Genomic DNA, 25,127 nt, shown 5'->3' with positions numbered 1-25,127 from the left:
TGAACACAATGAGAACTTCAAGAAAAAGGAGATATATTTTTTTTAAAAACTCAGAACTGAAAAATACAATAACAAAAAATACACTAGAGGGAGTCAATAGCAGATTAGAAGATGTATAACAATCAGTGATCTGGAAGACAGGGTAGTGGAAATTATCCAAGCTGAAAAGCAAAAAGAATCTTTTTTTTAAGATTTTTTTTATTAAAATTTTTTTTCTGATTTTATTTATTTAAAAAAATTTTAACGTTTATTTGAGAGAGCATGAGTGGGGGAGGGGCAGAGAGAGGGAAGCATGGAATCCAAAGCAAGGCATGGAATCCAAAGGCATGGAGCTGTCAGCACAGAGCCTGACGCGGGGCTTGAACCCATGAACTGCAAGATCATGACCTGAGCTGAAGTAGGACACTCAACTGACTAAGCTAGCCAGGTACCCCCCACCAACTGTGATTTTAAAATCATTGAGCCTTTCTGCCTGCTAAGTAGCTCTGTTTCTGTTTCTGGAGGAGCATTTCAGGTGGAAGTTAGGAAGCAGCTGGTAAAAGATTTCAGGCTAATACTAACATAAACCCGCCTGAAAGTCATAAATAAATTATATACACAGTCATAGTATATGCTTGCGCACACATAGTATATCCCCCAAACAATCTTTTCTTCTGTTTGCTCAATACTATGATAATTATGAACCCAAAGAGATCCACACCAAGACACATATAATTAAAATGTCAAAATTTAAAGAATCTGAGGGGCGCCTAGGTAGCTCAGTTGATTGAATACCCAACTATTGATTTCTGCTCAAGTCATGATCTTGCAGTCATGAGATTAAACCCTGCATCAGGCTCTGTGCGGAGCATGGAGCCTGCTTAAGATTCTCTCCCCTATAGGGGCACATGGGTGGCTCAGTCAGTTGAGCATCCAACTTTTGGCTTAAGTCATGATCTCATGGTTTGTGGGTTCAAGCCCCATGTCAGGCTCCGTGCTGACAGCTCAGAGCCTGGAACCTGCTTCAGATTCTGTGTTTCCCTCTCTTTCTGCTCCTCCCCCATTTGCTCTCTCTCTCTCTCTTTCTCAAAAATAAATAAACATTAAAAAAATTTTTAAAAGGTCACGGGGCGCCTGGGTGGCGCAGTCGGTTAAGCATCCGACTTCAGCCAGGTCACAATCTCGCGGTCCGTGAGTTCGACCCCGCGTCAGGCTCTGGGCTGATGGCTCAGAGCCTGGAGCCTGTTTCCGATTCTGTGTCTCCCTCTCTCTCTGCCCCTCCCCCGTTCATGCTCTGTCTCTTTCTGTCCCAAAAATAAATAAACGTTGAAAAAAAAAATTAAAAAAAAATTTTTTTAAAAGGTCTCATAAATTTGGTATAATTAATGTACAGACAGAAATAATGATTAGCCTCAACAAAATGCTCACTAGAATCAATCAAGTGTATGTTTGACAATAAAAGAATAAAAATAAAGAATACCTATGAAATGCTATAACTATATCATCTAAGATCATGTCAAGCTTGTATGATTAAAAATCATTTTACAATGTTTGAAATATTTTTATAGTATTCTATACTCTCTGGACAGAACCTTCCTCTTCCCTGTTCATGTTCTCTCTCCCTCTCAAAATAAATAACCAAATAAATAAATAAGATCAAAGAAAATTAAGAGCAACAACAGAAAAGCAACTAGTTATGTACAAGGGAACACTCATAAGACAATCAGCTGACTTTTCAGCAGAAACTCTGCTAGCCAGAAGAGAGTGGCATGATGTATTCAAAGTATTGAAAGGAAAAAACCTACAACCAAGAAATATAATTATCATTCAGAATTGAAGGAGACATAGTTTCCCAAGCAAAAAAAAGGTAAAGGAGTTCATCAGTCTAAACCAGATTTATAATAAATGTGGAAAAGGCCATAACTAGAAGAAAATTATGAAAGAAGAAAATCTCAATGGTAAAATCTAACATATAGTAAATGCAGTGGATCAACCACTTGTAAAGTCAGTATGATGATTAGAATATAATAGTAGCTCCTTTCTACTTGCTAGATGGGATGCTGCCCAATTTATGGATCATAGAAAAAGCCAAGTTAGACATTTTTAAGAACAAAAGTAGTCAATCAATTATATCTACAATAATTAGTTAAGGCATGCACACAATAAAAAGATGTAAAATATGACATACACAGAAAATATAGAAGGGAAAGCAAAAATGTAGTGCTTTTAGAATGTGTTCAACAGTATGGAAGTCCCTCAAAAAGTTAAAAATAGAACTACCCTACAATCCAGCAATTGTACTATTAGATATTTACCCAAAGGATACAAAAATACTAATTTGAAGGCACACATGCACCCCAGTGTTTATAGCAGCACTGTCAACAATAGCCAAATTATAGAAACAGCCCAAATGTCCATCGACTAATGAATGGATAAAGAAGATATGGTATGTGTATATATATATATATATATATATATATATATATATATACACACATATATATATATATATGTATATATATACACATACACACACACAATGGAATATTACTCAGCCATAAAAAAAGAATGAAATCTTACATTTGCAATGATGTAGATAGAGCTAGGGAGTATCATGCTAAGCAAAATAAGCCAATCAGAGAAACACAAGTACCATAATGATTTCACTCATATATAGAATTAAAGAAACAAAACAGAAGAACATGGGGTGGGTGGAGAGAAGCAAATCATAAAACAGACTCTTAACTATAGAGAACAAACTGAAGATTGCTGGAAGGGAGGTGGGCAGGGGAATGGGTGATGGGTATTAAGGAGGGCACTTGGGATGAGCACTAGGTGTTGTATATAAGTGATGAATCACTAAATGCTGTACCTGAAACTAATTTTACACTGTATGTTAACTAACTAGAATTTAAATAAAAACTTGAAAAAAAAATGATATATTTGTTTATCCTGCAGTTTTAAATTCAGTAGTTCTCAATACACATTAAAAACTATTCTGAGATTTTATATAAAAAAAAAATAGAATGTGTTTGAACTTATATGACCATCAAGTTAAAGTAGACTGCTGGTGGTGCCTGGGTGGCTCAGTCAATTAAGCGGCCAGCTTCGGCTCAGGTCATGATCTCACGGTCCGTGAGTTCAAGCCCCGCATTGGGCTCTGTGCTGACAGCTTGGAGCCTGGAGCCTGCTTTTGTTTCTGTGTCTCCCTCTCTCTCTGCCCCTCCCCCATTCGTGCTCTCTCTGCCTTTCAAAAATGAATAAATGTTAAAAAAAAAAATTATAAAGTAGACTGCTGTATGCATAGGATGTTATATATGAATCTCATGGTAACCATAAACCAAAACGTATAATAAATATGCAGTAATAAAGAGAAAGGAATCCAGGCATAACGCTAAAGAAAATCATCAAATCATAAGGGAAGAGAACAATAAAAAAGGAACAGAGAAGAACTACAAAACAACCAGAAAACAATGAATAAAATAGCAATACATACATACCTATCACTAATTACTTTAAGTGTAAATGGACAGAATGCTCCAATCAAAAGACATAGGGTGACTAAATGGATTAAAAAAAATAAGACCTATTTATATGCTACCTACAAAAGACTCACTTCAGACCTAAAGACACATACAGATTGAAAGTAAAAAGATGCAAAAGAATATTTTGTGCAAATGCAAATGAAAAAATTTAAAAGCCAAGGTAGCACTATTTATTTCAGACAAAACAGACCTTAAAACAAAGATTGTTGTAACAAGATTGTAACGAGACAAAGAAGGACGTTACATAATGATAAAGGGATCAATCTAACAAGAGGATATAACAATTGTAAATACCTATGCATGCACCAAACTTAGAAGCATATAAGTATGTAAAGTGAATATTAACAGGCATAAAAGGAGAAACAAAGTAATACATTAATAGTAGGTGACTTTAAGACCCCCTTGACGGCATGGATACAGACAGAAAATCAGTAAGGAAACAGTGACTCTAAATGACACATTAGACAAGATGGACTTACCAGATAAATACAGAACATTCCATCCAAAACCAGCAGAATACACATCCTTTTCAAGTGTCCATAGAACATTCTCCAGAATAGATCATGTTAAGCCAGAAAACAAGTCTCAATAAATTTAAGATTGAAATCATATCAAGCATCTTTTCCAACCACAACAGTATGAAACTAGAAATCAATTGCAAGAAAAAAAACTAGGAAAAATACAAACAGATGGAAGCTAAACATGTTATGAAACAACCGATGAGTCAATGAAGAAAGCAAAGAGGAAATAAAAAATATCTGGAGACAAATGAAAATGGAAACACAGTGTTCCAAAACCTATGGGTCACAGCAAAAGCATTTCTAAGAGGGAAGTTTATAGCAATATAGGCCTACCTCATGAATCAGGAAAAATCTAATAAATAATCTAACCTTACAACTAAAGGAACAAGAAAAAGAAGAAAAAGCAAAGCCCATAGTTGGCATAGGGAAGGTAAAAATAAAGATCAGAGTGGAAATAAATGAAATAGAGACAAAGGAAAAAAAAAGAGAAGGAAAAAGAAAGAAAAAAATCAGTGCAACTAAGAGCTGGTTTTGAAAAGATAAATATAATTGATAAACCTTAGCCGGATTCACCAAGAGAAAAAAGAGAGAACTCAAAATCAGAAATGAAAGAGAAGTTACAAATGACACCACAGAAATACAAAGGATTATAAGGAATTACTACAAACAACTATATGCCAACAAATTAGACTACATACAAGAAATGGGTAAATTCCTAGAAATATACAATCTTCCAACACTGAATTAGGAAGAAAGAAAATCTGAACAGACCAATTACTGGTAAAGAAATTGAATTAGTAATCAGCAAACTCACAACAAACTAAAGTCCAGGACCAGATGGCTTCACAGGTGAATTCTACTAACCATTTAAAGAAGAGTTAATATCTGTCCGTCTCAAACTATTCAAAAAAAGATTGAAGAGGAGGGAACACTTCCAAATTCATTCTACAAGGGCAGCATTACCCTGATACCAAAACCAAAGACACACACACACACACACACATGCACACACTCACACTCTATAGTCCAACATCCCTCATGAATATAAATGCAAAAATCCTCAACAATATCAAATGTCAAATATCAATACATTAAATTTGACAGTACATTAAAAGGATCGTATACCATGGTTAAGTGAGATTTAGTCCAGGAATGCAAGGATGGTTTAATACTGGCAAATCAATCAATGTGATGCACCACGTTAACAAAATCATATGATCATTTCAATAGATGCAGAAAAGGCATTTGACAAAATCCAACATCCATTTATGATAAAAACTCTCAACAAAGTGGGTCATGAGGGAACATACCCCAACATAAATAAAGGCTACATGTGACAAATTCACAGCTAACATACTCAGTGGTAAAAAGTTGAAAACTTTTCCTTTAAGATCAGGAATAAGACAAGAATGCACACTTTTGCCACTTTTATTCAACATAGTACTGAGAGTCCCAGACACAGCAATCATACAGGAAAAAGAAATAAAAGGCATCCAAGTGGTAAGGAAGAAATAAAACTGCCACTATTTGCAGATGAAATGATACCGTATATAGAAAAAACCCTAAAGACTTCACCAAAGAAACTATTAAAACTAATAAATGAATTCAGCAAAGTTGCAAGATACAGAAATTTATTGTTTCTATATGCTAACAACTAACTATCATAAAGAGAAATTAAAAAAACAATCCTATTTACAATTGCATCAAAAAGAATAAAATACCTAGGAATATATCTGACCAAGAAGGTGAAAGACCTGTACTCTGAAAAATTTAAGACATTGATGAAAGAAGCAGAAGATGACATACATAAATGGAAATGCATATCATACTCATGGGTTGGGAGAATTAACATTGTTAAAACTACAGATTCAATGCAACCTCTATCAGCATTTTTCAATGAACTAGAACAAATAATCCTAAAATCTGTATGGCACCGCAAAATATCCCCAATAGAGCAATCTTGAGAAAAAACAAAGCAGGAAGTATCACAGTCTCAGATTTCAAACTATACTACAAAGCAGCTGTAGTAATCAAAATTGTATAGTACTGGAGCAACAACAACAAAAATAGACACATAGAACAGTGAAACATAACAGAAAGCCCAGAAACAAACTCACACTTATATGGTCAATTATCTGTGACAAAGGAGGCAAGATTATTACATGGAAAAAGACAGTTTCTTCAATAAATGGTGCTGGAAAAACTGGACAGCTACATTCAAAAGAATGAAATTGGATCAGTTTCTTACATCATACACAAAAATAAATTCAAAATGGATTAAAGACCTAAATGTAAGACCTGAAGCCATAAAACTCCTAAAAGAAAACATAGGCAGTAAACTTTTTTTTTTTTTTGATAAACTCTTAGCAATATTTTTTTTTTGATCTGTCTCCTCAGGCAACAGGAACAAAAGCAAAAATAAATAACTGGGACTACATCAAATTAAAAAGTTTTTGCACTGTGAATGAAACTATCAAACAAAACAAAATGGGAACCTATTGAATGGAGGAAGAAAATATTTGCAAACAATATATCTGATAAGGGATTAATATCCAAAATATATGAAGAATTCATATAATTCACCAAAAATACAATCCAATTAAAAAATAGGCAGTTGGGGGATGCCTGAGTGGCTCAGTTGGTTGGGCATCCGACTTTGACTCAGGTCATGATCTCACAGTTTGTAAGTTCGAGCCCTGCATCAGGCTCTGTGCTGATAGCTCACAGCCTGGAGCCTGCTTTGGATTCTGTGTCTCCCTGTCTCTCTGCCTTTCCCTTGTTCATGCTGTCTCCTTCAAAAATAAATAAACACTAAAACAAATTTTTTTAATGGGCAATTGGGGCATCTGGGTGGCCCAGTCAGTTAAGTGTCTGACTTTTGATTTCAGCACAGGTCATGATCTCACAGCGTCTGAGTTCAAGCCCTGCATTGGGCTCTATGGTGACAGTGCAGAGCCTGCTTGGGATTCTCTCTGTCCCTCTGTCTCTGCCCCTCCCATGTGTGTGTGTTCATGCTCTCTCTCTTTCTCTCTGTAAACAAACAAAAAAACAAAAACAGAAACAAAAACAGGCAAAGGACCTGAATAGACATTTTTCCAAGACATACAGATGGCTGATAGGCATATGAAAAGGTGCTCAACATCACTAATCATCAGGACAAAGCAAATAAAAGACACAATGAGATTATCACCTCTATACCTGTCAGAATGGCTAGTATCAAAAAGACAAGAAATAACAAGTGTTGGAGAAGACATAGAGAAAAGGGAACCCTCCTGCACTGTTGGTGGGTATATAAATTGGTGCAACCACTATGGAAACCAGTATGGAGTTTCCTCAAAAAATTAAAAATAGAAATACTGTACAACCTAGCAATTCCACTTCTGGGTAATATCCCAAGAAAACAAAAACACTAATCCAAAAAGATGTATGCACTCCTATATTCAATGCAACATTATTTACAATAGCCAAAATACAGAAGTGTCCATCAGTAGATGAATGAATGAAGATGTGATACATAAATATGTGTGTATATATCAAAGAAAGACAAATAACGTTATGATTTCACTTATATGTGGAATCTAAAAAACAAAAACAAGACAAAACAGAAACAGACTCATAAATACAGAGAACAAACAGGTGTGCAGGGGATTAAGGGCATTAAAAGATACAACTTCCAATTATAAAATGAGTCATGGGAATGTAAAGTACAACGTAGGGCATATAATCAATAATACTGCAATAACTTTCTATGGTGACAGATGGTAACTATACTTTTATCATGATCATTTCATAATGTATATAAACGTTGAATCACTGTTTTGTACTTGAAACCAATATAATATTGTATGTCAACTATACTTCAGTATAAATAAATAAATAAATAAGTAAGTAAATAAGTAAATAAGACTGAGTTTCTAAGTTTCTGGAGGAGTTGGTTAGAGAGTAGCACAGTAATTTTCCTACTTAATAACAAACATGTATTCTCCACTTTTAATATATTTTTGTTATTGTGAGAGAATAAGTGAAATTTTATAACTGTAGCTGAATGTTTTGGGCCATTGCTTGCCACCAATAATGTTGATAAAGACTATAAAAAAGAAAGAGAGGCAAATGCTAATTTAAAAATGTGTCTGCAATACTCAAAATATAATATTTTTCAAAGTTTATAGGCAAGGAGAAGGTCTTTATGTAACCATGAAAACCACACAAAAATGCTTAAGATTTCTAAACTCAGTTAAGATTCAAACTATAAAATGATGTAAAACTTATATTTTAGAATAAGATGGGATGGTTCCAGTTTTTCCTGGTCTCATGTTTCACCTGTTTAATTATCTCAAAATATTCGTTCTAAATGCTCAACTGAATATAGTACTGTTGAATTGTAGTGACTGACAATATTGAGGCTATTATAAATATTACATGATATTTATTCTCCTAAATTTTTTTGTTAAGAAACTTGCTCTTTTTATAGAAAATAGTAATCCCTAATCCTTTCAGAGAAATTGCCTCTATCAGTATATTCTGGACATCTTGCTCATATTTCTCTATTAAATCCTAATTTCTTCCTCTATTTCAATAGAAATTCATATAATTATTTAGTATTTTCAAAGTGTTTTCTCATTATCTATTCTTCCTCTTGTTTTCTTGTTTCTGGAAAATTCTTAAGTTTTTGGCCTATATATGAATATATATATAGTTTAAAAAAAGAGTTGAAGGTGATCTGTGATAAAGCATGAAAATAAAAAATTTCCTACTTCCAAGATAATTAGCAAAGAAAAGGGGGAAATAAAGCTATAATAGTATTGGGGCACCTGAGTGGCTCAGTCAGTTAAGTGTCTGACTTCACCTCAGGTCATGATCTCATGGTTTGTGAATTCAAGACCCAGATCGGGCACTGTGCTGACAGCTCAGAGCCTGGAGCCTGCTTCAGATTCTGTCTCCCTCTCTCTCTGCCCCTCCCCCACTCATGCTCTGTTTGTCTCTCTCAAAAGTAAATAAACATTAAAAGAAATTTTTTTAATAAAAAATAAAGCTAGAATAGTATGAGTTGACCAGAAATAGAGTGCTTTCCAGCATGGAATAATAGAGAGTAATGATTTGATTTCTAAAAAAATTAAGATTTCTGATCTAACACTGTATAGATTATGCAAGTAAGTTATTTTTGCTGTTTTATTTCTTTAATTCTTCTAAAAACAAGATGGAATTAACATATATACTTTTGGATATGCTTGCCCTTGGACAATGTCTAAGGTTAACAGAACATAAAAGTGACCTAAATTTTTAATCCTATACAGTTGTCATCTCACTAATACAGACTTAATGGGGTTAATTTAATATAAAAACAGAAAAATGGATACCTCGGGGAAATCCTTTTGGATACACTTGTACTGTAAAAGATCTTTTCATTCACTCATTCAGCAAATGACTCTCAACATTGCCTGCTGGTGGTTAATACATTGACAAAAGAGGATTCAATGTGTCAAATCTTACGAGGAAGAGAGAAAAGAAACCTTCGCCATCAAAAAAGTCACATTAAGAATTTTAAAAATTCATTTTTGAAATGTTAATGGTAAAATTAGTATCTTAATATTGATGTCCAAATGGAAGATCCAACTATCATAATTTTAACAGTACACCGATCTTAGTATCTTATCTTTTTTTACTTTCCTTTATTCCACACTGAAAGAGATCATTCATAACCTTTATTGACTGAGTTTACTGGCTGTCAGAACTTGAAATGAAATCTGTGTTGAAAACAAAGGCTAACCAGAATATACAGTACCTCTATTCTAAATCTAATGGTGTAGTTTTGTTGCTGCCTTTCCAATAAAAGATTAGTACAACTTTTGGCTGGTTCTCAACTGATGTTGAATTAACAGGCAAGACAGGTCAATCAGCCTATTCCAATTTTCAAAATGCATGCATTCATTCATACACATTGTTGAATACTTTATATGTGCATATTCTAATCATTTCTGATTTCTATACATTTATTCTCAGTCATGGGGATGACTGTGTTGTAAGACTGGGTTGTTTTGTCTGTACAGATTATGAGTATCTTCAGTATAATTCAATGTAAAGGAAGTTTCTGCCTCCTCTCATCTTAACTTTGGCCAGGTGTAATTTTATCTCATCCCAAAATCCTACTTAAAAATGATCCCCGAATATGCTGAGAAAATAACAGAATGCTATACTTAAGTCAAACTTTTATATAGTTCTTGTAAGAGAATACTTATAATCGGTTCTGATTCATTTGAAGGTATGGGCACTCTCATTTGATGTGTTTGTTGTAAAATCCTGTGATTACTGCACGTGTGTATAAAAAACAAGCTGCAATAATTTAGACAAGACAACTGCAGTACATAAAATCAGGCATATTACTGGCTTCTTATTCCTAGTACTGCTTTGACATTCTAGGGAAATTAGTACTGGACTTAATTTGTCCAGATTTTATCTGGAGTAAAGGAAAATTTTAGATTTCAGGCTATTTATATCAATTCAGTAAACTGTCCTCACTGGGAAATGCCAAACCTGATTTCTCTCGTCAGGCATACTAAAGCAATCTGCCCACCCTGTGTTTCAGTTTTGCATGCAACTCTAAACCTAACAAATAGGCTTTCTGATAGAAGAGATCAATGACTTAAATGATACACAATCTTATGTCTTTATAAGTCACCTTTCCACACTGAAGCATGAAAACTCCATAAAATAAGTTAATATTTTTCTTTCAGAGAAACAATATTATTTGCTTTCATTATAAATAAATAGACTTCATATCAGATAATGATTTTTTTCAAATTAAAGAATTAAAACAATCCTATTAAAACCAAAACAAAGGTTCATGTTCTCACATCTTTATTACAGTATATAATTCTGGCTGAATAATAACTCATATTTTTATATCACAAATTTGCCTTTCAGTAACATAAAACACATTTAAGGCAGATTTACCTTATAGATAGCCTCAGCTTCTAAACACTACACTGATTTATACAAATAGCAAAAACCACATAGAGGAGCATCTACTGGTATCTTTTTTAGTACTTATTTTTAGATTTAAAAACTCCATAGTAAGTAGAATTCCCATAAAATTTCAGTTTTGGAATAGGAAACAAACACTAATCATATAAAATTGCCTTTATCTGATTTGATTGGATGAAGTTATTATTAATAACATAACCTTTAAATTTCTGGGGAATACCAATACTTTATATTCCTCAGAGAAGTCTCAATAGCAAGCAAAATGAGGAGCCATTATAAAATCATATTGCTAAGTATTACATTAACTTACAATTCTACTGATATAATTATATGCATATCATAGCTAACAATTGCTATTTAATATATCAAGATACATCCATAAGTTTCCTTTGGTTGCATTAATATCAGGAAGCTAGGCAGCACTGAAGATTCATTCTCTGGTCTTCTGGTTGTTAGTATAAACTGAAGCTTTTGAACCTATTTGGTGATCCCAATTTGGAGGCCTATATCACAAAACCTTCAGGAGACTAGTGGCCTCAGGTGGAAGAATTTGAAGACTGGAAGGCTCGCAGTTAAGTTAGAGTTATCGTTAGCAGATCTTAGGGAAACAGGAATACAGCCAGAATCACTTGATATTTATTAGAAATCAAGATTCATTAAATCATTTCTCCTTCAGAAAAATATCTTTAAAACTTGTGTATTTCCAAATGTTCTTTTTTAAAAGAACATATAAAATTAAGATATTTGTGAAAATAAGCCAGTTTCAAGTAAACTTGTTTCTCTTCATTGTTCCCCTTCAAAGGAATTCTTCCCACCAAGCACAAATGCACTAATCTTTAGAGCAAGACAAACTCTTCTGTGCTAAATCTTTTTAATCTTTTCTTTTCATCCTCTGAGAAAAGGTCTTCTTCATTGGTTGTAGTAGATGTAAAATCATAGTCTCTGGAATGACCATTTACAAAAGTAAATAAGGGGTATTTCTCCTTAGAAGAAATTTTCAGCATCTGTAACAGAAAGTACAGAAAAATCCCTTATTGGATGCAAGAGTGTACAGTAGGACCACATGATGAAATCTAATGTTCTAGCCCTGAGTCTCTCTTGTTAGCTTCTCTCACTTACACTTATCTAGTACCATTGTTTCACTGTTCTGGCTTACAGAAAATGAAACAAAATGGTATCCCTGACTATAGTAAAATACTGTGAAAGATTGGTACCGTCACACAGAAGAAACACCATTAAACTTAGTCACAAGGTCCATTCTAATCTCAGTTCTACAACTTACCTTGATGTGAACTTGGACAAAATTACTCTACCAATCATCTACAAAATGGGGCAAAAGATACCCAGTCCCTTTACCTCAGAGAATTGTTAAACTGACCAAAAGCTATAATAAAAAGTTATTTTTAAAAATTAAGTTTAGTCTTTTCAGAGTCACATATTTGAAAAAATATTTCTGCAGTAATTTAGTAAACATGAAATACAGTGTTCTCATAAATAGCAATAATCCATACCTTACATATTACCTTCTAAAACTATATAATTCAGAAGTGAAGGAAGTAATACTTGGAATTGTGGGGATACCAACAACCTTTATAACCTCTGTCAATGTGGGACTCGTTAACAATCCAACACCCATTCTAAACCACTTTAAATCTTTCTGTGAAACAAATTTAATTAAAAAATTAAAACAATTTTCATTAAAAATGAATAAAAATTTTCGGATGACATTTTTTGACAGAAATAAACTTTTCTATAGATAACCAGGATCTATAAGGATTCTGAAAAGTTTATGTGAATTAGAGAATGCTGAAAAAATATCAACAGTACTTACACATCATTAATCATGATCAATTAATTATAATATGTTTCTAAAGGATAATTTCAGGGGTAAAAACTAAATTCTCCCAAATGTCAATATTCAACTGCAGGATCATCAAATTCTTATATATTGCATTTATAGATTCTCTTGAAACGTGGCAAAAATAAATATATAGCCCTAGCATACAGATACAATGTTAAACTTAAAACATATTCCAATGAGACAGTTAATATGAAATACATTTTTAATTGAATGGAAATGAACCATTTAAAAACAAGTACTTAGAAAAACTAGATACAATGAAAATCATAACCTCTAATTCTTACACTCCTAAAGTATACATCGTTCAAATTTATTTTACTTACATTCTACAAAAAAAGAAGGAAAAATGCAGAAAATGAAAATAAGAGACAGAGGAATCTGGCATTTAATCAGGCCTCTTTCACCTCCAGCCAATGGCTGGAATACAGTCCAAAATTGTCTTCATTTTATATTCATTTAATGTCACTTGTAAAAAGTCCAGTATCTAGTGGGCAGGTATCATTGTATCATTTTCAAATCAACACAACAAAGCTAATATTATCATCTCTTCATCCTTTCTTTCAAGATCAATAAAGAAGTCATTTGGGTTTATTAGCTGCTCATCAACCATGATTCAAATCTGTGACCCAGGGCAAAATGTCAGAAAGGAGCCCTCTATTCTTTAATTATAAAATGTGCCTACTATTTGTAAACCCACTTGCACTGTGAAGCCCCCTTGTGCATATTTATTGATTCAGATTTTGACAATTATAATTTTTCTAACTTTTCTCAAGTTACTTAATATATTTTTAAAGATTATCAACTGAAAAATATATTAAAGTTTTACTCAAATGAAAATTTAACTTCTGTCCACACAAAAACTTGCACAACGATATTTACAGTAGCTTTATTCACAGCTGCCAAAAGTTAGAAGCAACAAAAATGTCCTTCAGTAGGTAAATGGATAAATAAACTGTGGTATATCCCGACAATGGAATATTACTCAGCACTAAAAAGAAATGAGCTATCAAAGCCGTAAAAGACATGGAGGAACCTAAGTGCATTATCACTAAGTTAAAGAAACCAATCTGAAAAGGTTACAAACTTTAAGATTCCAACAATATGATGTTCTGGAAAAGGCTAGTGGTTGCCAGGGATTAATAGGAAGGAAGAGATGAATAGGTGGAGCATAAGGAATTTTTAGGGAAGGAAAACTATTCTGTATGATACTGTAAGGGGGGCTACACAGCATTATACCTCTGTCCAAAACCACAGAATGTACAATACCAAGAATGAACCCTAATGTAAATTATAGACTCTGGGTGATAATAATGATGTGTCCAATATAGGTTCATCAGTTGTGACAAATGTCTGGGGAGAGGGGTGGTTGATAGGGAGAAGGGAGTGTATGGAAACCTTCTGTACTTTTCACTCAGCTTTGCTATGACACTAAAACTGCTCTAAAAAATAAAGTCTATTGGGGTGCCTGGGTGGCTCAGTCAGTTAAGCATCTTGACTTTGCCTCAGGTCATGATCTCACGGTTCATGGGTTCAAGCCCCACGTGGGGCTCTGTGCTAAGAGTTCACAGCCTGGAACCTGCTTCAGATTCTATGTCCCGCCCCCCCCCCCCCCACCGCTTCTCCCCAACTCACGCTCTGTCTCTCTCTCTCAAAAATAAATAAACATTAAAAAAATTAAAAATAAAAAAGTCTATTTTAAAAATATACATTGGGTAAATAAATATGGAAATGCCAAAGGAGGGGCGCCTGGGTGGCTCAGTCGGTTAAGCGGCTGACTTCGGCTCAGGTCACGATCTCACGATCCATGAGTTCGAGCCCCGCGTCGGGCTCTGTGCTGACAGCTCAGAGCCTGGAGCCTGTTTCAGATTCCGTGTCTCCCTCTCTCTCTGCCCCTCCCCTGTTCATGCTCTGTCTCTCTCTGTCTCAAAAATAAATAAACGTTAAAAAAAAAAAAAAAAAAGGAAATGTCAAAGGAAACTTTAGAAATTACTGAACTCTCATTTTATAAATAGGAAAATTGAGCCCCAAAGGATTTAAATTACTTTCTCAAGACGACTTAACAACAGCAACAACAACAAAAAGAGATAAACTAATAAGGAATTATTGGGACATTAGGCCTCAGTCACTTAAAAACATGCCTTTCAAACACTTTTCCTAGCTCCTACATACCACATCAAGAACGTTTTTTCAGACTTGTTTTTTTAAAAAGAATAACTGTTGATTTGAAAATTTAATTCTAAGACTCCACCAAAAAACTGCTAGAACTGATACATGAATTCAGCAAAGTCACAAGATGTAAGATCAACATACAGAAATGGGTTGCATTTCTATACACCAATAATGAAGCAGCAGAAAGCGAAATCAAGGAATTGATTCCATTTACAGTTGCACTGAAAACCATAAAATACCTAGGACTAAACCTAACCAAAGAGGTAAAAGGTCCATATACTGAAAGCTATAGAAAGCTTATGAAAGAAATTGAAGACACAAACAAATGAAAAATATCCCGTGCTCATGGATTGGAAGAACACATATTGTTAAAATGTTGCTACTGCCAAATGCAATCTACATATTCAAGGTAATCCCTATCAAAACAACACCAGCATTCTTCACAGAGCTGTAACAAACAATTCTAAAATTTGTATGGAACCAGAAAAGACCCTGAATAGCCAAAGTAATGTTGAAAAAACCAAAACTGGAGGCATCACAATTCCAGACTTCAAGCTATATTACAAAGCTGTCATCATCAAGGTAGTATGGTACTGGCAAAAATAGAAACAAAACAAAAACAAAAAAACACAGATACATGAATCAATGGAACAGAATAGAGATCAGAAATGGATCCACAAATGTATTCAACTAATTTTGACAAAGCAGGAGAGAATATCCAATGGAAAAAAGCCAGTCTCTTCAGCAAATGGTGTTGGGAAAACTGGACAGCGACATACAGAAGAATGAACCTGGACCACTTTCTTACACCATACACAAAAATAAACTCAAAATGGATGAAAGACCTCAATGTAAGATAGGAAACCATCAAAATCCTAGAGGACAAAATAGGCAACAAACTCTTTGACCTTGGCTGCAGCTACTTCTTTTTTAAAAATTTTTTTTTCAACGTTTTTATTTATTTTTGGGACAGAGAGAGACAGAGCATGAACGGGGGAGGGGCAGAGAGAGAGGGAGACACAGAATCGGAAACAGGCTCCAGGCTCTGAGCCATCAGCCCAGAGCCTGACGCGGGGCTCGAACTCCCGGACCCCGAGATCGTGACCTGGCTGAAGTCGGATGCTTAACCGACTGCGCCACCCAGGCGCCCCTTGGCTGCAGCTACTTCTTACTTGACATGTCTCCAGAGGCAAGGGAAACAAAAGCAAAAATGAACTTTTGGGACCTCATTAAGATAAAAAGCTTCTGCAAAGCAAAGGAAACAATCACCAAATCAGCATGGAGGATCCTCAAAAAATTAAAAATAGAACTACCCTATGACCCAGCAATTGCACTACGAGTTATTTATCTAAAGGATACAAAAATGCTGATTCAAAGGAGCACATGCACCCCAATATTTATAGCTGCACTAGCATCAACAGCCAAATTATGGAAAGAGCCCAAATGTCCATCAACTGACAAACGGATAAAGGAGATATGGTATATATATATATGTACAATGGAGTTTTACTCCATGATCAAAAAGAATGAAATCTTTTTGTGGCAAAATCTTGCCATTTGCAACAACATGGATGGAACTAGAGTGTATTATGTTAAGCGAAATAAGTCCGAGAAAGACAAGTTTCATATGATTTCACTCATATGTGGAATTTAAGAAACAAAACAAATGAACATAGGGGAAGGGAAGCAAAAATAAGTTAACAACAGAAAGAGAGGCAAACCATAAGAGACCCTTAAATACAGAGAACAAACTGGAGGAGAGGTGAGTGGCAGGATGGGCTAAATGGGTGATGGGCATTAATGAGGGCACTTGTTGGGATAAGCACTGGATGTTATATGTAAGTGGTAACTCACTAAATTCTACTCCTGAAATCATTACACTATATGTTAACTAACTTGGATTTAAATTAAAAAAAAATTTTTTTTAATGTTTGTTTATTGAGAGAGACACAGCATGAGTGGGGGAGAGGCAGAGCAAGAGAGGGACACACAATCTGAAGCAGGCTCCAGGTTCCGAGCTGTCAGCACAGAGCCCGACATGGGGCCCGAACTCAACAAGCTGCAAGTAAGATCATGACTTGAGCCGAAGTTGGACACCTAACCGACTGAGCCACCCAGGCACCCCTTGGGTTTAAATTTTTTAAAAACTGAAAATTTAATTCTAAAAACTTTTATCAAAAGTCAAAACTTTCATTTTCTTCTTTTATAGTCCAAGAAAGGACACACTGTCAAAACCTTAAAGTCTGTTCATAATGGATAACATAAAATTTACATGAAAAAAAATTCTGAACTAGGTTATCTATATGACATGAGGTATTATCAATTGATACACTATACAAAATAAAAGATAACAAAAATTATTTAGTAACTTGGGGAAATACTATATAACATTAAGAGAAAAAGCAGGATATAAAGCTATATATAAAATTTTATCTCAATTATGTTAAAATCTTAAATACATGTTTTCAAAAGACTAGATGGATAAAGAACAGAATAGTATCTCTAAAGGAAAGACTTCATGTTGATTTTTTTTTATACTTCTCATTTCCAAACTTTATAACATGTATTTCTTGTTTGGGTAGGATAAAACCATTAAAAAAAAAAAATTAAGGCACGCCTGGGTGGCTCAGTCAGTTAAATGTCAGACCTTGGATCAGGTCATCATCTCATAGTTCGTGAGTTTGAGCCCCACATCAGGCTCTGTGCTGACAGCTCGGAGCCTGGAGCCTGCTTCTGATTCTGTGTCTCCCTCACTCTCTGCCCCTCCCCTGCTCACGCTCTGTCTCTTTCTCTCAAAAATAAACATTGAAAAAAAATTTTTTTAATTGAAGATAACTGAGTTTACTATCTCGTAGTTGCTTTTCAAAAGGGAATTCAGTGGTTTGCTCAACAATAATTTTGGAATAGGCAAGTCCTTCATTGTATTTTGATAACATAGTCAAAAATACATTGAAGCGGCTTTATTATCTAAAAGGCAAATCATTTTTCAAGAGGTCAAATAATTTATCACATTTTTCCTATGTGCTACCTTGACAGGTCTCAAAATCTACAAAGGAAAAAGCTAGAGGACAGAAGTTAAGCGATTTCTTCCTTCATAATGCTAGTAGATATAAGGAAGAACAGAAATAGAACCGGCCAAAACCTCTCCCCAGGCCAAAACCTTTACCTCTAGCCTCTACCACCACACCTGTACAACTTTGCCCAGTACAGAGCAGTCTAGACCTCTGTGGTTTATATTCACCACTGTATTCACAGTGGAGCGACATTTTATGTAGTAGTTAGGTTCCAAAGTCAGCCCATGATGTGAAAATCAAATATAGTCAAAATTATCTTCAAAAGGCTTTTAAACTGTTTAAAGGGTGTTATGCATGGTTTTGTATGTACAACCCTATTCTGTAACGTGTATTAATGTACAATACGCTACAGTCTATAGCATGTAATAAAGAGTACACATGGAAAAATACATTCCTGTTGTATTACAAGGGTTCATGTAGTTGAACTGAAGTAAGTTAAATGTGCATGTGATACTCATTCCTCTGTCTTCTCACTGCTTAGTCTTAAATTGCTGTAACCCAACTTTTACCCCTCACTGTACTGAAAATACACTCTTCTAGTCCTCAAATAAAAGACTTTTATTAGTTCGTATCGTCTTGATATTTTTACAGCGATCAACACTGATAAGCATTTCTTTCTGAAAATACTCACTTCCCTAGATTTCTGTAATATTTTAGTTTCCTGTTTCTCCTTCTGTTTTCTGAACTATTTCTTCTCTATCTCCTTCTTCATTGACTCTACTTATTCCTGCATCCCAAAGTGCAGATAGTAATCAATTATTGATCCTTTATCTTCTCTATATATCCTATATTCTCTCTTACAAATATTATCTACTCTCAGTTTCAACCATTTCTCTGTTAGGCTTTGTTATTATCCGTGTTTTGCAGTTGCAGGAACTGAAATATTGAGGAATTAGGTGACTTGTGCAAGTTCATGTAGCTAGAAACTCATACAGCCAAGATTTAAGCCTAAGTGTTCTGGTTCTGTTATAACCACTATACTATACCTCCTCCTACAGTAAGTAGATGCATGCTGCAATGTCAGCTCAAACTGATATATCAAAATAAAATGACCTTTTCTGCCTCCCAAAATTAGCTCCCTTCTAGACTTCTCTAGGTTTCTATCATTGGTAACATCATTTATATTAATTAGGAATTGTTTTTGTTGCCAACTGACAAAAAACAAAATAAAATGAAAAACAACAATGGCTTTAAGTAATAGAAATTGTTTTTATCACATAAAAGTCTGATTGCTGGCTTTGGTTAATTGATGTCAAACAGTTTCTACAATTCTCTTGACCTTTCCCTAGTGATCACAAAGTACTGCTGAAATCCCAGGTATTGAATTCACATTCAAGGCAGGGACGGGTAGACATAAGGGGGAGTGACAGAACCACATCTCTATCTACCATTTCATCAGAAGAGCAGAAATCTTCCCAGAAACTTCCCAGCACACACCCACTTATATTTCACCGGGCAAACTGTGCTTAAATAGAAGGGAGACCAAGTTTAAGTAGGTACTCTGTTACCCCAAATAAAATCAGGTTTCTCTTAGCAGGAAAAAAAAAAAGGTGGATATTGAACAGGTAATTAATGGTGCTTATATACTATTCAAGAGAACCATGATAAAAATAAAACAGGGTAATGTGGTAAGGAAGCATTTGAAGGCTTCTGTAGATTGTGTGGTCAGAAAAGGTTATGCCAAGACACAAATGACAATAACAAGTCACATGTAAGAGTTCTAGTAGAAGAGCACTCCAGGTAGAAAAATCAGCTCATACGAAGGACTAGGATGCCAGTACACTCAGCACATTCAAAGAATAGAAAGAAGGCTAGAATGGGTCAAGGGTAGGAGAAAAGAGGAAGACAGATTGGTATACAAGAGCGAGATCACCCAGGCCCTTGTTAGTCACATTAAACATTCTACCTCATAATATTCTACCATAAACATCCTATAACATTCTACTATACTGTTTTTGCTCATGCTTCCTTCATGCTTACTTTCTGACCATAGAAAATCAGTCCTCAAAGTTCCAGCCCAAGTTCCACTGCCAAGAACCTCAGTCTGCAGTGATTATACCTTTCTCTAAAGTACTACAGAATTGTCTCATATAGCACAAAGATTACAAACATGGACTATGGAACTTAGTCTCTGCTCAGAACCTGGCTAGTACTTTCAAACTATCTGAACTGGGCAAGTTGCTTAACTGGATGGACTCTTTTTCCTTTGCTACAAAGTGTCAGTATTGATAACATCTATGTCACAAAGTTGTTATCAGACGATTAAATCAATTAACATATGTAAAGTACTCAGAAGATTACCTGGCCTCTAATATGTTGGCTATTATTGTCGTTATTATCATATTATTAGTTTTCTGGCATTTACCAAATATATTTTTGTAGTCGTTTATCCTTAATATCCCTTTTATGTCTTCTCAATTAAATAATAAGTCCCTGAAGATTTTCAAGGAAATCAGAGTTCTTATCATTAAATCCCAGAAGTAAAAAGGACCTATGAAAGAAAAATATCCTGCAGATTTCACTTGGAGAATACTGAACTAGAAGGAAAGGAAATAGAATCATCAACATAAATCTGACACTCTAAGGTGTTTACAGAAAGACATTTACCAAAATAGCAATGGGTATGAGAAATTGTGTACCATTGGAGAAAATGGGAGTGTGTGTTCTAGAAGAGGAAGCAAACTTACTCCCTTACTTTGTGAGATGAAAAAGTAAAAGTCACATAGAGAATGATTCTAACTCAATATAAGAAATGCTTTTTTAACAACAGAGGTCTGTCCAAAAATTAAAAAGACTTCCAAAGAAATTATTAGCTCACTATTAGCTGAAATGAGGACTAGCAAGTCAACTGTGTGGAACCTGTGGACTGATGTATAAATAGGAAACTGTATAGAATAGTGCTTATAAGCATGTATTCTTAAGTTAAACTGTCTGAGGTTTGAATCTCAGCACTACCATTTATTAGTTTTGGCCTTTGTGAAGGTTACTGACATAAGATTCCTCATGTATACAGGGAATAACAGTACCCTCCCTCAGCTTTGTGTTGGTTAAATGAGATAATGTATATCAAGTATCAAACATATGGTAAGGACTCCACAAATGTTAGCTCTGGATTGAATAACCTCTAAGATCTCTTAGATATCTAGGGTTCAATGGCTGTAATATAAATTTTGTTCTGTAGCTAGAGGACAACTAGCCACTTGTAAATATTTTTTCCTGTGTTGACATCCATTCCACAATCAAATGATTAACTTCCTAATACTCATATTTTTATTTGAGACTTTTTGGTCTCAAGCATCAGTACTATCATGTAGTAAGGTTATCATTAAATAAGAGTATTTTCTTTATAATTATCTTTAGACTGAAAACAAGTAAAAGGAGGAAGAATAGGGGATGTGACATAACAATAATCTACATCAGCAGAGCAGAGGAGGTATCTAATTTCAGGGGGGATAGAGATGTGATGGCAGGATATTTATCAAAGTGAGCAATTTCACCCCACAGAACTCGGAGAGGAAGATTATATAAAGGCACAAAAATAAAGGTGAGACACAAAACTGAAAACAAGGAAACTCACTGAAAGCCTATATATAGACTCAATTCTCAGGTCCCTCTTCACAATCCCCTTCTCTGCTCCACACTAGGCATCCTACGCATAGCAAAATAAAGGTTTATTCTTTGGAAAAACTGAATAAAGATATGGCCTTTTTAGTACACCAGGCACAGTGATGACTAAAAGCTAAAGAATTAAGTGAGACTCTAGAATATTAAACTACAGGGTTTTCAGTATCCTTCACATCTCAGTACTGGAGCACCAGCAAGCAACATGCATTCCACAGGGAGATGACAGAACTCCCCTCTGAAAACAATGAAGCAACTCTAGAGAAAAGATTAGCCCTTACTAACACTTGGAGGTCACCCAACGAAAAGGCAAGCTTATCACCTGATCACCCTACTATGAAAATCATCAGCTAACAAGCCATGCTCAAACACACCGAACTTCTCACCTCTTCAGTGCCTCACTCTTAAGTATAAACACATAGCAGTTATTTAAGGGAAGGCATCCAAAGGAGAACTGTAAGATTAAAGCTGAAACAAAAACAAGGATCCAGAAGGAAACAGAAACAGCAAAAGAAGCAGAAGAATTTCAAAATTACTATAATTAATTTCCTTGGGGATAAGAGATAATACATCCATTAAAAAAGAAGAGAATACAACAGAAGAAATATGTGAAAATATACTGGATTTACTATAATTCAATTACTGAGCTCCTTGCTAATTTATAAAACAAACTTACAACAAAATCTCTTTAATTCATTCCTTCATTCAACAACTATTTATATATTCCTCCAATATGACAGGCAATTTCTAGGCACTGGGGAAACAATAATATACAAAACCAGCAAATACTCCTGAGATTACAGTCCAGTAAAGTAGAAAGGTGGTAAATAAATTAAATATGCATAAAGTGTTTATAGATGGTATATCAGTGTGTGTGTGTGTGTGTGTGTGTGTGTGTGTGTGTGTGTGTGTACACTTAACATGCTAAGGAGAAAAATAAGGAAAGAGGGAAGTAACAATTACATAAAGAAAGGGTAGCCAGGAAAGGGCTAAGAAGGTGACAGGTGAGTAAAGACCTGAAAGAAGTGAAGGAGGGAACCATGAGGATATCTGCAGGAAGAGAATTGCAGGCACAGGAAAACAAGCAGAACCCTTGAAACAGGACACCTAGCATCTTCAAGAGGCCAGTGGGGCTGGACTTGAGAGAGGTGGAGGGAGAGATTAGAGAAGTAAGGCAGGTAGAGGTAGTTTCCACTTATAGAAGGCCTAACAGGTCACTGGAAGAGTTGAGGGCTTTTGCTCTGAATGAGTTAGAAAGCAAGGGATTTTGAGTAAAGTGACACAATGTTAGTTACTTTTTCTTTTTAATTTTTTTCAATGTTAGTTACATTTTAACAAAATCACTCAGGCTGCTGTTTGGAAAAGATACTGTATAGACAAAGCAAGGGAGATGAGTTAAGAAGACACTGCAGTAATCCCAAGGAAGATATGCTCGTGGACCAGGGGAATAATGGTAATGGTGAGAAATAACCAAATTCTAAATATATTGTAAAGGAAAGATGATAGAATTTGCTGGATTGGGCAAGGGTGAGACAGAGCAAGGGATTCAGGATGATTCCAAGTTTTTAGACTGAACAACCAGAGTAGTGCAGCTGCCATTTATAGAGTAACCAAATTCTTTTCATTTGGTTTATTTTACTTTACTTCTATAATTTACTAGTGTAAAATTTCTTTGGATGGATTTAAGATAAAACTGTAATGCCATGTTCCTTTCTATACAGAGTACTCATGATAAAACTCCAATGAAATAAAACTAATTTTATGTTAGGATTTTTAAAATGGATTTGTTTATTTACAGTTATATTTTACAACTTGGAAAGAATTAAAACAAGTATTTTATAAATATAATTATTTAGAAGGCCATGATGAGATTAACCATGCCACCAACAACAATCATTAAGAAATGGAAAAAAAAAAAATAGATAAAGCAACTTTTAGAAAGCAGCTGAAAGCAACCAAGAAAAAGAAAATCCTGAGAAGTAAAAATCTTAGGGGATGTATATCAAGAAGTGACAGAAGCCAGGGGGCGCCTGGGTGGCTCAGCTGGTTTTGGCTCAGGTCCAAGTTTGTGAGTTAAGCCCCGCATCAGGCTCCATGCTGACAATGCGGAGCCTACATAGGATTTTCTCTCTCTCTTTCTCTACCACTCCCCTGTTCTCTCTCTCTCTCTCAAAATAACTCAAAACTTAAAAAAAAAAAAAAAAAAAAAGAAAAGAAAGAAAGAAATGCCAGAACACAATGGAATAAATATCTTTAAGGTAATGAACAAAAGACTGCTAAAATAGAATTCTGTGCAGCAAAAATATTTTTCAATAATGAAGGCAACCTCTTCATCATTCCTTCCCCTCCCAAACAAGTCATTTCTAAAGCCACTAGATGCAGCTGGACAAAACAGGCATCCATGCCAGGGTCAGAGAAGTCATCCTGGTCTACTGAGTATGTGGAAGCCAGACTGGAACCTGGCAGATATTAATCAACTGATCAAAGTTAACATCATCAGTAAAAAGACAAATAGAAATAATGTGCGAACCACTAGGATGCAGTAAGAACACACAGAATCACTTCTGTGATACACCTGACAAAGATGCATAATCTGAAAAATCCTGAGGAAACATCAGGCAAACACAAATTGAGGGGATAATCTATAAAATTATCAAAAGTATCTTGTAAAAATAAAGCCAAAAACAAAAGTGCCCATAATCTTTGAAAACAATCAAGGTCATGTGAAAGTCAAGGAAAGATGAGGAACTATTCTAGATTTTTAAAAATTCAGTATATATAAATGCAACACATTATTCTGAACTGGAGCCTTTTACTATACAGAGCATTACTGGGACAGTTAGAAAAACATGAATAGTTTCTGAGAATTATATGGTAATAATGTACAATGCTACTTTCCTGATTTTGATAGTTGTCTTTAGGAATTGCACACTCAATTTTCCAAGGGTTATGGGGCATCATGTTGGCAACTAATTCTCAAGTGGCTCAGGAAAAAGTTATTTGAACCATATTTACAACTTTTCTGTACGACTGCTTTTATTTCAGTTTTTTAATGAAGACATAATAAAGTTATAATCAACAAACAAAAACTGAGAGAATTTATCACCAGCAAACAACACTAGAAGAAACAGTAATGGAAATTCTTCAGAGAGAAGCAAAATGATCCCAGAAAGAAACAAAATAACACGAAAGAATGAAGGTCATCAGAAAGGGTAATATTGATTAAAACAAAATGCTTTGTGGAGTTTAAAATATATATAGGATTAAAATATATGACAAAGCACAAAAATAGACTTTAAGGAAAAAATATTACTAGAGATAGAGGGTCATATAATTATAAAAGAGTTAATTCAGTGAGACCTAACAATATTAAATT

At 34.7% G+C, this 25,127-nt stretch overlaps 1 protein-coding gene across 6 annotated transcripts in view; it reads right to left on the bottom strand.

Moving 5' to 3' along the window:
* Positions 1-10,883: 10,883 nt before the first annotated feature.
* The window catches only part of ATG4C (autophagy related 4C cysteine peptidase), a 92,265-nt gene continuing 78,021 nt past the window's right edge, over positions 10,884-25,127 (bottom strand). For all 6 annotated transcript variants that reach the window (XM_011284954.3, XM_019837138.2, XM_011284952.3 and 3 more), the window contains one exon: positions 10,884-12,030. In XM_011284954.3, coding sequence (XP_011283256.1) covers positions 11,863-12,030 — 168 coding nt within the window. In that variant the 3' untranslated portion in view covers positions 10,884-11,862. The remainder of the gene's footprint in view (positions 12,031-25,127) is intronic.

The sequence above is a fragment of the Felis catus genome, chromosome C1 (assembly GCF_018350175.1).
Source record: "Felis catus isolate Fca126 chromosome C1, F.catus_Fca126_mat1.0, whole genome shotgun sequence".
NCBI lineage: Eukaryota > Metazoa > Chordata > Mammalia > Carnivora > Felidae > Felis > Felis catus.
This window is presented reverse-complemented; position numbering and strand designations above follow the sequence as displayed.